The sequence below is a fragment of the Chiloscyllium punctatum genome, chromosome 5 (assembly GCF_047496795.1).
Source record: "Chiloscyllium punctatum isolate Juve2018m chromosome 5, sChiPun1.3, whole genome shotgun sequence".
In the NCBI taxonomy this organism is placed as follows: domain Eukaryota; kingdom Metazoa; phylum Chordata; class Chondrichthyes; order Orectolobiformes; family Hemiscylliidae; genus Chiloscyllium; species Chiloscyllium punctatum.
The window spans coordinates 17161510-17176019 of NC_092743.1; the positions used below are offsets into that span (position 1 = coordinate 17161510).

At 42.1% G+C, this 14510-nt stretch overlaps 1 protein-coding gene across 4 annotated transcripts in view; it reads left to right on the plus strand.

The window, feature by feature from the left end:
- piezo2b (piezo-type mechanosensitive ion channel component 2b) overlaps nucleotides 1-14510 on the plus strand; it is a 762691-nt gene that overhangs the window by 467275 nt on the left and 280906 nt on the right. For all 4 annotated transcript variants that reach the window (XM_072569838.1, XM_072569835.1, XM_072569837.1 and 1 more), the window contains exon 8: nucleotides 7306-7474. In XM_072569838.1, the coding sequence (XP_072425939.1) occupies nucleotides 7306-7474 (169 nt within the window). The remainder of the gene's footprint in view (nucleotides 1-7305; nucleotides 7475-14510) is intronic.

A 14510-nucleotide genomic window follows, 5' to 3' on the forward strand; every position in this document is an offset into this window, starting at 1 on the left:
TTAGTATCACTGACACAGGACTAAAGTCTTGGACCTTCAAACCCAGTCCGTCATTCGATCAAATAAGGTTTCAATTCCTTTTTCCTGACTGGCATCCTCCCAGCCCCCTAATTGTCTTGAATCCCTTATCAATCAAGATTCTATCTAATTCTACATTGAATTAATTCAATGAATCAAGCAAGAACTACTGTCTTGGGAAGAGAAATCCACAGACTATTGACAGAGGGGCTGCTGTCAATAGTCAGAATAACATGAGAGGAGCTGCCAGAAGCAGAAAGCAGGAAAACTCCATCCTCCTCTGGCATGTTTTTTCATCAATACTGACCCGAGATGGACCCAAATTGAGTGGAAACTCAAGACAGCCGGTTTTCCTCTCACTTAGCCATTGAGCTCATGAAGAAAATGATGTGCATGCATCTTGTTATGAACCAGGTCCAACCCCTCAAAACATTTTAAAGCTGGTAGCCAAGACCGTAACTTTGCTATTTGTTTTAGGTAAGTGTACAGTGGATATTCCCGGATTGAATTAGCAGATCTGACTACCAAGTTTTAAACAAAAAGAATTTATTTACAAAATTACAGAATGAAACGCAAAGAACAGATAATAGAATACCAGATAACTTATCCTATCCAATAACGCGACAGACTATCCGACTTATTGATGCTGTTCTGAAAATACTTGCAACAGTCTCAATAAACACAGAGTAAAGATGAAACAAATCAGTGCTTACATGCTTGAAAAGGAGAGAGAGAATACCCAGCTGGACTTGCCCCAGCAGCCTTTCTTCACACACACTGCTGCTGAACTGAATCAAAAACTCTAATCTAAACGAAGCCAGCTACACAGCGATCTAGCCACTTACCTTTGATTATATCGGTTTTGTTTAAGACATGAAAGTCTTAGGCCAGAGGCATTATCTGTTAGGGATAAACAAAAAGGGCCCCAATAAATCTTTCAAACCCAGCTTAGTTGGAGCCTAGCCAATTACCTCCTCTCTGGAAAAGAACACATAGTGACCTTGTAAAAAGACCAATATTGTGACAACTCCCCCCCCCCTTAAAAAACGAACCATCAATATCCAAAGATGGCTTCATTTTTCAAAACACCAAAAAATAAAGGTTAGTACCCTAAAACACAAATATACATTCAGTGACTATAAACGTGAAAACATACACAACTACAGTCGGATTCTGTCTGTGGTTCTCCTACCACTGAACACCTCCATCTCTCATTCGAGTCTCAATAATGCATCGGCAATCATGTTTTCTTGACCTGCCACATGCACAATTTTCAACTTGAATGGCTGTAACAACAGACTCCATCAAAACAGTTTGGCATTTTTGTCCTTAAATTTCTTCACAAATTTCAATGGGTTATGATCAGTGCATACGATTGTCTCAGATACATTGCTGGTAATATAAACACTGAAATGTTGTAGCGCCAACACAGTTGAGTCTTTTTCTCAACTGTCAAATATTTCTGTTGATGAATATTCAACTTCCCGGAGAAATACCCAATAGGTCTTTCTATCACCTTGTCGTCTTCCTGCAGGAGCATAGCACCGACACCCACATCACTAGTATCAACAGCCATTTTGAAAGGCTCTACATATTCAGGTATGGCTAATACCGGGGTAGTCATTAACACAGCTTTAACGCTGTCAAATGCCTCCTGACAGTGCGCAGTCCACTGAAACTTTTTTTGCTTTATTTGAGCAATTCAGTCAGTGAAGCAGCCACTCTGCTAAAATTCAGCACAAACTTTCGATAAAATCCACTCAATCCCAGGAACCATTGTACTGTTCTTTTTGTTGATGGTATGGGAAATCCCCCAATTACTTTTGTTTTGTATCCCGTGTGGCCATTTGTCCATGTTTAATAACATGGTCCAGGAAGGTGACTTGGGCTTTGGCAAATTCACATTTAGCTAGATTTATCACCAAGCCTGCCTTCCGAAGTTGATTGAACAAGTCCACTAAATGTTGTAAAAGTTCCTTCTACGTGTGATGAAAAATCACCAGGTCATCGAAATACACCACACAATTGGGTAATCTGGCAATGATCTTATGGGTTAGTCTCTGAAATGTGGCCAGAGCATTTTTCATCCCAAATCGTTTGATTTTAAACTGATATAGTCCAGTGGCCTTACGAAAGTGAAATCGCCTTTGCTCTCTCTGACAACAGTGCTTGCAAGTAGCATCTGAGCAAGTTCAACTTAGAAATTGCTTCATCTTAGAAGTTGCTTGTCCCACCTTTTCAACCGCAGAATCAGAATGCATCAGTCTTTGTAACTGCATTGACTTTGCATTAGTCCACTCATAGCCGTTGGGTACCATCTGGCTTTGGCACCTTTACTACAGGTGAGCTCCAGTCATTGTAACTCACTTTGATTATGTTACCTTGGAGCATGAGTTTAATCGCCTTCTGAACCTATGCCAACTTTAGAGGGCTATGCCTATAAGTGTTGTTTAATTGGAACAGCATCTCTTATATTTACCTCATGCACAATTAGGTTAGTACTTCCCAGTTTATTTCCACATATCTCCCCATGTGATAGTAATAACTCTTTCAGGTCATTTCAGTTTTTCTCAGGAAGGTAATTTAATGATTTATCCCAATTTTTGACAAATTCCTCATTGTCCAATTTAATTTGAGAAATGTCCAGTTTAGAATCCTCTGAACTTGGTTCTTCCCTCTGTGTTGTAATCATTAACACCTTCTCCTGCTTCCCTTCCCTGTCAAAATACCTTTTGAGCATATTCACATGACACACTCTGTGAGATTTCTTCCTGTCTGGAGTCCCTGTCAAGTAGTTCACCTCACTCAATTTCATTTCGATTTGATAAGGTCTACTAAACATTGCTTTTAAACATTCACCTATTACTGGAAGTAACACTAATACCGTATCCCCAATAGCAAAATTGTGAATTTTTGATTTGTTGTCTGCTTCCTATTTCATTGCATGCTGCGATATTTTTAAATGCTGTCTAGCCAACTCCCAGCTCTATTTAATTCTTCTCTAAAATTTGACACATATTCCAAATGGGTGGCCTCTGAATTCTGACTTACTAATTCCTTCTTAATCAATTTTAACAGTCCTCTCACTTCATACCCAAAAACTAATTAAAATGGACTGAATTTGGTAAATTCATTTGGTGCATCTCTGATCACAAAAAGCACAAACGGAACTCCCTTATCCCAATCATTCGGATAATTCTGACTATAAAGTCTTATCATTGTCTTAAGTGTTTGGTGCCACCTTTCCAGCACTCCCTGCGATTCTGGATGATAAGCAGTCGATTTGAATTGTTTTATTCCTAGGCTGTCCATAACTTCTTTGAATAGTTTGGATGCGAAGTTTGACCCTTGATCCAACTGTATATTTATTAGTAGTCCGTATCTAGTAAAAAAGTTTGAGTAATTCTTTTCCAATTCCATGGGAGACTGGTTAGCAAGGTTAGATCCCATGGAATAGAGGGAGAACCAGCCATTTGGATACAGAACTGGCTCAAAGGTAGAAGCCAGAGGGTGGTGGCAGAGGGTTGTTTTTCAGACTGGAGACCTGTGACCAGTGGAGTGCCACAAGGATCGGTACTGGGTCCTCTACTTTTTGTCATTTACATAAATGATTTGGATATGAGCATAAGAGGTACAGTTAGTAAGTTTGCAGATGACACCAAAATTGGAGGCGTAGTGGACAGCGAAAAGGGTTACCTTAGATTACAACAGGATCTTGACCAGATGGGCCAATGGGCTGAGAAGTGGCAGATGGAGTTTAATTCAGATAATTGCAAGGTGCTGCATTTTGGGAAAGCAAATCTTAGCAGGACATATACACTTAATGGTAAAGTCCTTGGGAGTATTGCTGAACAAAGAGACCTTGGAGAGCAGGTCCATAGCTCCTTGAAAGTGGAGTCGCAGGTAGATAGGATAGTGAAGAAGGCGTTTGGTATGCTTTCCTTTATCGGTCAGAGTACTGAGTTCAGGAGTTGGGAGGTCATGTTGCGGCTGTACAGGACATTGGTTAGGCCACTGTTGGAATATTGCGTGCAACTCTGATTTCATTCCTATCGGAAAGATATTGTGAAACTTGAAAGGGCTCAGAAAAGATTTACAAGGATGTTGCCAGGGTTGGAGGATTTGAGCTATAGGGAGAGGCCGAACATGCTGGGACTGTTTTCTCTGGAGCGTCGGAGGCTGAGGGGTGACCTTATCGAAGTTTACAAAATTATGAGGGGCATGGATAGGGTAAATAGGCAAAGTCTTTTCCCTGGGGTTAGGGAGTCCAGAACTAGAGGGTATAGGTTTAGGGTGAGAGGGGAAAGATATAAAAGAGACCGAAGGGGCAACGTTTTTGCGCAGAGGGTGGAACGTATATGGAATGAGTTGCCAGAGGAAGTGGTGGAGGCAGGTACAATTGCAACATTTAAGAGGCATTTGGATGGGTATATGAATAGGAAGGGTACAACAGCACTCATGGCATTATTAGGCTCGTGTACTGTTTGAGTTGGGATTGGGGAAGTTCTGCCAGAACCTGAATCTTAACACACTTAATGCTGCATGTCCAACATCTATCACCTCACAGCTGACTTTCAAGGCAAGTCAGCAGCCTGGGGATCAGCACGTGTTTGGTCTCTCACACTTCCCTGACTGCCGCATCCTCCAAAAGCTGATAAGGCACATGTAAGCACTTATACTGGATGGTGGGTCCAAATCAAGCTTGCAACACATAGCCACTGACATATGGGCCGGGTGCTGGCAGGTGGGACTAGATTGGGTTGGGATATCTGGTCGGCATGGACGGGTTGGACTGAAGGGTCTGTTCCCATGCTGTACATCTCTATGACTCTATGATGTGAAAGCCTTAGGCCAGAGGCATTATCTGATAGGAGTAAACAAAAAGGGCCCCAAATAAACCTTACAAACCCAGTCAAGCTGGAGCCTGGCCAATTACCCCCTCTCTGGGGAAACAAAACACTCAAGGGTATAGTAACCTTGTAAAAAGACCAACATTGTGACAATCTCCATCATCCAGTGACTGGCTTACTGGGTGTTGAATTCCATGATGGCGATCAATGTCTTGATGATATAGTCAAAGACAGTAAGCATACAACAGCACTCATGGCATTATTAGGCTTGTATACTGTTTGAGTTGGGATTGGGGAAGTTCTGCCAGAACCTGAATCTTAACACACTTAATGCTGCGTGTCCAACATCTATCACCTCACAGCTGACTCTCAAGGCAAGTCAGCAGCCTGGGGATCAGCACGTGTTTGGTCTCTCACACTTCCCTGACTGCCGCATCCTCCAAAAGCTGATAAGGCACATGTAAGCACTTATACTGGATGGTGGGTCCAAATCAAGCTTGCAACACATAGCCACTGACATGAAAGTATCTATGTGTGGTAGTGAATGTGAGGAAATTACATGACTGCTTACATGTGTACATATGAATTAAGTACAGAGATAGGTCATTTGGTCCCTCAGTCCTTCTCTGGCATTTGAGAAGATACTGTCTGATGTTACCTTCTCCTTAGAGAGCAATCAATATTCCCTGGACTCAATAGCTGTCATTTCCTATCATTTGGAAATTTGTGGGAAACTGTGGGAAATAATGGAATAATGATCACTACAATCCTTCGAGAGAGGAGCATTCATACATCAACATCTGTACATGACATATGTACCATCCCTTCTGTTCTCCTAAGATTCATATGTGTTTGGTCATTGGGTCATTTATGCTGTTGCATGTGTCGCTGTCCCTTGATGAGTGTTCTAAAGCCTCTTTTTCCATGGCTGTAAGGATGGCAAAAATTACTAACCCTCCATTAGTCCTTGGTATTTTAGGATTTCCAATCCTTGGGAAACATGGAAGTGCAATGTTAATAACCCTATTAGATTCCCTACAGTGCAGAAACAGGCCCTTTGGCCCAACAAGTCCACACCGGCCCTCTGAAGAGTAACCCACCCAGACCCATTCCCCTACAAATGTTCCTATCACTATCGGCAATTTAGCATGGCCAATTCACCTGGCCTGCACATCTTTGGACTGTGGGAGGCAACCGGAGCGCCTGGAGGAAACCCATGCAGACACAGGGAAAATGTGCAAACCCCAGACAGCCGTTCGGGGCTGGAATAGAACCCGGGTCCTTGGCACTGCGAGGCAACAGTGCTAACCACTGAGCCACTGTGCCACCCCATTAGAACAGACACAATACCTGTTTCGCTTGCATATTAACTGCTGCCCCTACAATCTACTTGGTTAGACAGGAGGTGTGCTCAAAAAATACTCTTGCATTGTTTGAGAGTTTTGGTGGAGAGCATCAAAGAGTTGTGACAGAATTGGGGACTCACCCAGGATATTTGTTTGAGGGTGCTGGAGCAATGACTTCTCACATGCTGATGAAAGGATGACTGCTCCCATAGGCTGCCCATGGACAGCTTGCAGGCTTGACTGCTCACAGGTTCCTGGCAGGGCTGAATGCTGCAACTGAATCAGGGGTCATTAAACATGGTGTCAGCTCTTTCTTCCTTAACAGCTGACATGCAATTGCTACCTCTATTCATACCACCAAGTGGTCAATCATACTGTTTATAATTGACCAGTTATTGTGAAACCGCTGAGGAAACAGATATTGAAGTCTGAAGACCATTGTTGCCTATTTTCACCTCCACCTTCCTTTTCCCATCAGGTCCTGTAAACTCTCAACTAGTAAGTGCATATTTGTTCATATTGGTCAATTAAGATGTCCAAAGATTTGCAAGCAATGCATTGCCTTGCGTGTGATTATGGGGCATAAATTATTAACTTTTTTCTCTAAACTTCTTTGTAAAATTACTGTTAGTTCTGTTTTAGATTTGTGTGAATGAAAGTTAATATATATGGAAGTATAAATATAAAGTGATTTAAAATTTGCTACCCTCTAATTTGTTTTTACTGAGGCTAAAGAATTGCTTCAGCCATTGCTCATTAATTTTGTCTTTAGCATGGCAGCAAGAAACTTATTTTTTAAATGTTACTATATTAAATGTTGGTTTGACAATAAAGCCTCTAAACTAGAAGCTTATTAGTTTCAGGTTAGAGTTTACTTTAACTTGTCGCAATTATTTAAAATGGACAACATTAGATTCACCACTATTTGCATCCTTTCCAGTTTATCTTTCTTTTTAAAATTCTAAGTATACTTATTTTATTCCTTTACCAACATTGTTAGTAAAATAATAAAAGCTTAATATGTAAAGTCATATTATTTCAACTTGAACTTTGATGACAAGTTTATTATCTCTTTCTACCTCTGAGAACAGGTTGTTTGGTGTATCACCAGTCATTCAAACAAATTGCACGACTACCTGGAAGATTATAGCCAATCCCAATATGCCTTGGCCCCAACATGTCAATCCTATCATGCTGCTCTTACTGTACTACACTTTGGCTACACTCATACGACTCTGGCTTCAAGAACCAATTATAAGGGTGAGCAATGTTCAATATTTTGGAAATTTAATCTTTTTATTCCATGTTATCTCATAGTGGCATAAATGTTGGCATGAAAAATCCAGTTTCTTTGACATTATAAAACATCATGCTATCAAAATCAATTGTGTTTAAGTGTTGCAACAAATTGCCTCTACGCTGCATGCAGTATCAACTGTTATGGACCGGGCCAGACCCCCTCAAAACATTTCAAGAAGGTAGCCGAGATCTTAACTTTTCTAGTTGTTTTGAGCAGTCTTTTCCCTGGGGTTGGGAAGTCAAGAACTAGAGGGCATAGGTTTAGGGTGAGGGGAAAGATATAAAAGAGACCTAAGGGGCAACTTTTGCACGCAGAGGGTGGTACGTGTATGGAATGAGCTAATAGAGGATGTGGTGGAGGCTGGTACAATTGTAACATTCAAGAGGCATTTAGATGGATATATGAATAGGAAGGGTTTGGAGAGATATGGGCCAGGTGCTGGCAGGTGGGACTAGATTGGGTTGGGATATCTGGTCGGCATGGACAGGTTGGACCCAAGGGTCTGTTTCCATGCTGTACATCTCTATGACTCTATGACTTTAAGTAGATAAACACAGAAAAAAATGGAGCCTTTGTCTTTACAACCGCTGTGCAAAATACCCAAAGACAACTTAAAGAAGCAGGTTAAAGGAGCAGCATTGTCACACAATCATCAGGTGTATTAACAGCAAAATTCTAATAAAGCCTAAAAAATGGGGGCACATACTTGTAGTGTAGTACTAATGTACTTATCTCTGAGTAAGGAGACTTAGGGTTCAATTCTCACCTGCTCCAGTGGTGTGTAATAACATCTCCGAACAAATTGATAAGAAAATATGAAATGCTTGAAAATGGCCATCGTGATCCTGATGTGCAATTTGTTACTTCTGATGCAGGCACTACCTAAAGTTCAAGTTACATTCTGATTACCATTGTTGTACCATACAACCTGTCAGTGCACTTGTGACTGGCTGCATACCTGACATACAAGTGGAAATTTGTGAAAGGCTCCAGTCACATGTAATTAGCATAACTTAAGCCAGTTTGAACCTCTTAATTGAAACACGCATTTTGACTGGATTACATGCTGAATTTGGCCAGGGATATGCCTGAACAGAAAGAACACTGAAAAATAGTGTAAAAGGTCTGATGGTGTACTGCACAGTTGTCTGATGCAATATTGTAGCCCTTGGTTCAAGAACTGAGCAAACGCAGAGTGGAAAGGTGTGGTGCAGGAAAAGCATAGCCAGTCAGGCAGCATCTGAGGAGCAGGAGAGTCGTGTTTCAAGCATCTGTGCAGAATGGAACAAGAACACTATGGAGCCATTGACAGCAGACAGCCACTACATTCAATGGCAGCAATGTTATCCAAGGATCTGGATGCAGTACTGCAAGAAGCTCAATGTCACCAAATGTGCTGAAGGTCAGTGAAAGTATCTTCAAGTGCTATTTTTCTACAACTGAACCACTTCTTAAGCCACCACCATTCCTTGTCTCATCTACCAACCTATCATCCAAATTTCGTATTTTTCATTGTATGCCATACCTTCACACATTTAGTACTGCAGTGATGTCATATCATCTCACAGCTTTCACACTGGTTAACAGTATTTCAGCTGGTCAACAGGGACACCCATGGCTATATATCCTCACCTTGATGGAGGAGACAATGCGCACCACAATTGGAATGTCCTTGACTGAGACTCTTGTCAGCTGCAGTACAAGAAGGACTGACTTTCACTTCTAATTCTCAAGTGTCAGATTGAGCATGCATGCACATACGTTTTGCTTTTTCAGCTTCCTCTAACCACAACCTTACCCTTGTCCATTTTTCCTATCAGACTGTCAAAACTATAGCCTGACCATGAATGAGTGGAGGATCAAGATATGCAAAAGGGAAAAAAAGAGTCTGATTATGAAAAAGCAATGTTCTTCGCTCACACTTTCAGTCATCAGCTCATATAATGATACTGTTGATCTTTTGAAGGTGACATTTTATATGGTGAAACACCAGGCAAGGAAAACCTCTAGCCAGGTCAACAGAAAAAGCTCATGTGGGTGCCAGATTGCTGAAAAGTGTGCTTGCTCTTGAGTTCTGTTTCAGAGGACTCATGCAAGAATTTCAATGGGGTAGCAGACAGAAAAACAGAAGGCTATGGATAATGGAATGCTAAATACAGCAATGAGCTTGCCATAAAGTCTGCAGTCAAGTCAAGGAACATGGAGGAGGATAGCAATCATTTACATGCCACTTCATGCAGAGCTTGAAACTCATCTTTCTAGGGCAAGAGCCATCCTGAAAGGTCATCAGTTGTCAGCAGCCTTTTGTCAGTTATATTGCCAATATTGGAGGAGTATCGTATGGGACTATCTGAAAAGATAAAAGAACTGGAAGGACAACCACTAAAAGGAATGCACAAGGGTAACGAGTTGATTTCTCTGTGGAATATTTAATACTTCCATCGAAATTTGGAATCATTGTTTTGTGATGTCTTTTATTACACCATTCTGGCTGAGTGGAGTTTATAATAGTCAGAGAGAGGGTAAATAATAGTAATGCACCATCAGGGTTCAATCACTTGTGTCACTGTTGAAGCAGCCAATCATGAACATCCTCTTCCAGCAAGGAAATTTCTTGGAATTTTGATATTACAGCAGTCAGCAAGGTCAGCATTTATTGCTACTCTTAACTGCCCTTGAGCATGTAGTGAGCACCATATTGTTTATATACAATGTTATTCAACTCACCATGGACCCAAGACCTCCTCTTTAGATTTTGGGAGAAGAATCTTTGGACTGAAAGTGTTAACTCTACTTCTTCCTCTACATATGTTGCCATTTCTGCTGGGTTTCTTCAGTATTCTCTGTTTCATTTCAGATATCCAAAATCTACAGGAACTTGTTTCTATCTGAGTGCTTTCCTTGGCCATTTCAGTGATCAGTTAAAACACAACTACAATGTCACATGTAAATGTGGCAGGTTTCCTGTCGTGAAGGACACCAGTGAAGCAGATAAATTTCACAACAGTGCAACTGTTTTAGTTGAGGAAACTTGAATTTATATCTGTTGCATGCAAAGAAGTGAGAATTCATGACATGCTATCATGTTCACTGCCTGCTTCTCAACCCATTCATGGAATCCCTTTATATAACATTGGAAGCCTTTCGGTATGGTCCTACATAAGAGCTTAGCATATAAAATTAAAATGCTTGGGATTTGAGGTGGTGTACTGACATGGCAGAGAGGAAAGAAAGAGTAGGACTAAATGGATCATTTTCTGCGTGAGTGGTGGGGTTCTTCGGAGATCAGTGTTTGGACTCCAGCTATTTACAATATATATGTTAATGATTTAGATGAGGGCAATAAATGTATATCTCCAAATTTACAGACAACTGAAAGCTAGATAGGAGAGTGAACTGTGAGAAGGATGCAGAGATGTTTCAATATGATTAGGACAAGTTGAGTGAGTAGGTAAATGCATAGCAGGTCAAGGCTAATGTGGATAAATGGTCTGCACATAATTTGCACTATGGTAGCAAAAACAGTAGGCAAATTGTTAACGGAATGGCTATAGTTTGGTAGAGGGGGAGATATAATGAATGATGAAATAGGTTTGAGGAACCAAATGGTCTACTTATTTTCCTATTTTCTATATGTCTATAACCTGGGATGCTGCAGAAATACCTGTTGCCACATGCAAGGAACTGGAAATGAAGATGTTCATGGCCATGGTCACCTTTACAGCTACTCCTAATGCCATCCTCATTCTTCTCTGAGACTGTAAGTCTAAATAAAACATCAGTCAGCACCTTGTGAACTCATGGTGTCACATACTCTGTTCATCTCTGAAGACCCTGAATCAATATGGCTTCCTGGTGGGAGTTAATCTTTCCCTCCTTAGATGAGGACTCATCTTGCTGTGTATTGCCTCTTGTCATTTTCCCTGCCATGTTGAGGACCAGAAGGATATAAATTTTAGCATCAAGGTGTGGAACAAATGATTTATGATTAATCCTTGAAATGAGAACCATTCTACTCCCTGCAGACCTCATCAGTTTTATGTGGCAGTACGTTCTTCAAAACATCTGAACTAACAGCAATACCCACTAGAAGTCAATCAGCAACTAAAATGAAAGTAGTAGGAAAATGGGGGTCGATCTTGCTGCTGGACATATACTCAACTATGTAAGGCTAGAAGAAGGTATTAACTATAGTGCTAAGGATGAAATTTTTTTTTATCCTTCTGATGTCAGTGTTAGTGACTTATCAAAAAGGACATCTGCTATGGCCTGCATCAGAAAAGTACACATATTTGTGGATTCTAATTTGGACTCAAAACAACATCCAAAATATTGAAAATGTGCACACTATACAATCGAATTTTGTGCAAAATGAGCACATGCATCATTTCAGAATGTTCATTCCTTATTTATGACTATATTGTCCATGAAGAATAAAGCAAACCATTGTATTACATAATGCAAACAGATAAAAAAAAGTGAAAGCTAACATTGTTTTTCATGCTTCAGTAAGCATGTAAGTACAGTCTTCTGACTATTGTTTTGATTTTCCTCTTTTTTTATTAACATGATACCTTTGAGAAGGCAGTGGTGAACTGCCTTCTTGAAGTATTACCATTCCTTTTGGTGTAGGCACACCCATAATGCCATCAAGGAGGAAGTATGAGAATTTTGATTCAGCAACACTGGCAGAACAGTAATATATTTCTACCTCTATATGGTAAGTGGCCTGGCAAGGAAATTGCAGATGGTGGCATTCCAATCTATCTGCCCTCATCTTCTAGATGAAAATGATCCTTGGTTTGGAAAGTGCTCTCCAAGGAGCTTTGGTGAATTTCTGCATAACATCTTGCTGGTGCACACTGCTGCTACTGAGTGTCAATGATCGAGAGACTGAATATTTGTGATGTAGTGACAGTGAAATGCCACTTTGTTCTGAATGGTGCCATACTTCTTGCATTTTTGTGGAGCTGCTCTCATCCATATTCATCTTCGACATTCCTCCTGAGTATTTGTATCACTAGAAATGCCTAAGTATGACTGTTGCACAAATAGCATGTGATATTGAGATTGCCCTTCTCTTATGAGCGAGAAGGGCTGCATGTTGCACTTTTGGAATTTGTATTTGGGCAGTCTAGTGCAAACTCATCCATTTGTAGTGATCTTGGCAAGTACTTTGTTCTGAGAAAATACAGGTCCAGACAACTTGCTTGCAGTTTTTGCTGTTCCACTGGATTCTGCATCTCTATATCCACATTAATCAGGATTCCAACTATCAGAAACTCACGAGTGATGACAATCTAGTAGTCCCCACAGCTTAAAACTGTTATGCGAGGTGGTTTCTAATGTCTAACAAACACAGAAATGACTGGAAAATCTCAGCAATTCTGGCATCATCTGTGGAGAAAAATCAGAGTTAACATTTTGAGTTCAGTGACTCTTTGTCAGAAAACCTTCTAATTTATCTCTAACTTAAGGTTGCACCTCTTAGACAAGGAGGTGCAACTTGTCCTGGACTGCTTCTGAACTGGGGCAATGTCACAGTTTCCAGGAAAGCTGCCACATTTTCTGTGTATGCCTGTAATTAAGAAAGGGAGAAAGTGAGGACTGGAGATGCTGGAGACCAGAGTTGAGATTTATGGTGCTGGAAAAACACAGCAGACCAGGCAGCATCCGAGGAGCAGGAGAATCGACGTTTCGGGCATAAGCCCTTCTTCAGGACTGAGGCTGGTGTGCCAAGCGGGCTGAGATAAAAAGTAAAGGGGAGGGAATTTGGGGGAGGGGTGCTGGGAATACGATAGGTGGAAGGAGGTGAGGGTGAGGGTGATAGGCTGGAGGGGGGTGGGCGCGGAGAGGTCAGGAAGAAGATTGCAGGTCAAGAGGGTGGTGCTGAACCCGGGGGTTGGGACTGAGATAAGGTGGGGGCAGGGGAAATGAGGAAGCTGGAGAAATCTACATTCATCCCGTGTGGTTGGAGGGTTCCTAGGCAGAAGATGAGGCGCTCTTCCTTCAGGCGTTGTGTGGTCAGGGTCTGGCGATGGAGGAGGCCAAGGACCTGCATGTCCTTGGCGGAGTGGGAGGGGGAGTTAAAGTATTCACGGGGTGGTTGGTGCAGGTATCCCAGAGGTATTCCCTTAAACATTCAGCAATTAGGCGGCCTGTCTCCCCAATGTAGAGGAGACCACATCGGGTGCAGCAGATACAGTAAATGATGTGTGTGGAGGTGCAGGTGAATTTGCGACGGATATGGAAGGATCCACTGGGGCCTTGGAGGGAGGTGAGGGGGGAGGTGTGGGCGCAAGTTTTGCACTTCTTGCGGTTGCAGGGGAAGGTGTCGGGAGTGGAGGTTGGGTTGCTGGGGGGTGTGGACTTGACGAGGGATTCGCGGAGGGAGTGGTCTCTTCCGGAGGGAGTGGAACGCTGATAGGGGTGGGGAGGGAAATATATCCCTAGTGGTGGGGTCTGTTTTGGAGGTGGCGGAAATGATGGAGGATGATACGATGTATCCGAAGGTTGGTGGGGTGGAAAGTGAGGACCAGTGGGGTTCTGTCCTGGTAGCGATTAGAGGGGCGGGGTTCAAGGGCGGAGGTGTGGGAAGTGAAGGAGATGCGGTGGAGAGCATTGTCGACCACGTCGGAGGGGAAATTGCGGTCTTTGAAGAAGGAGGCCATTTGGGTTGTTCGGTAGTGGAATTGGTCCTCCTGGGAGCAGATGCGGCAGAGGCGAAGGAATTGGGAATATGGGACAGGGTGGGAGGAGGTGTAATCTAGGTAGCTGTGGGAGTCGGTCAGTTTGTAGTAAATGTCTGTGTTGAGTCGGTTGCCTGAGCTAGAAATGGAGAGGTCTAGGAAGGGAAGGGAGGAGTCTGAGACGGTCCAGGTAAATTTGAGGTTGGGGTGGAAGGTGTTAGTAAAGTGGATGAACTGTTCAACCTCCTTGTGGGAGCACGAGGTAGCGCCAATACAATCATCGATGTAACGGAGGAAAAGGTGGGGG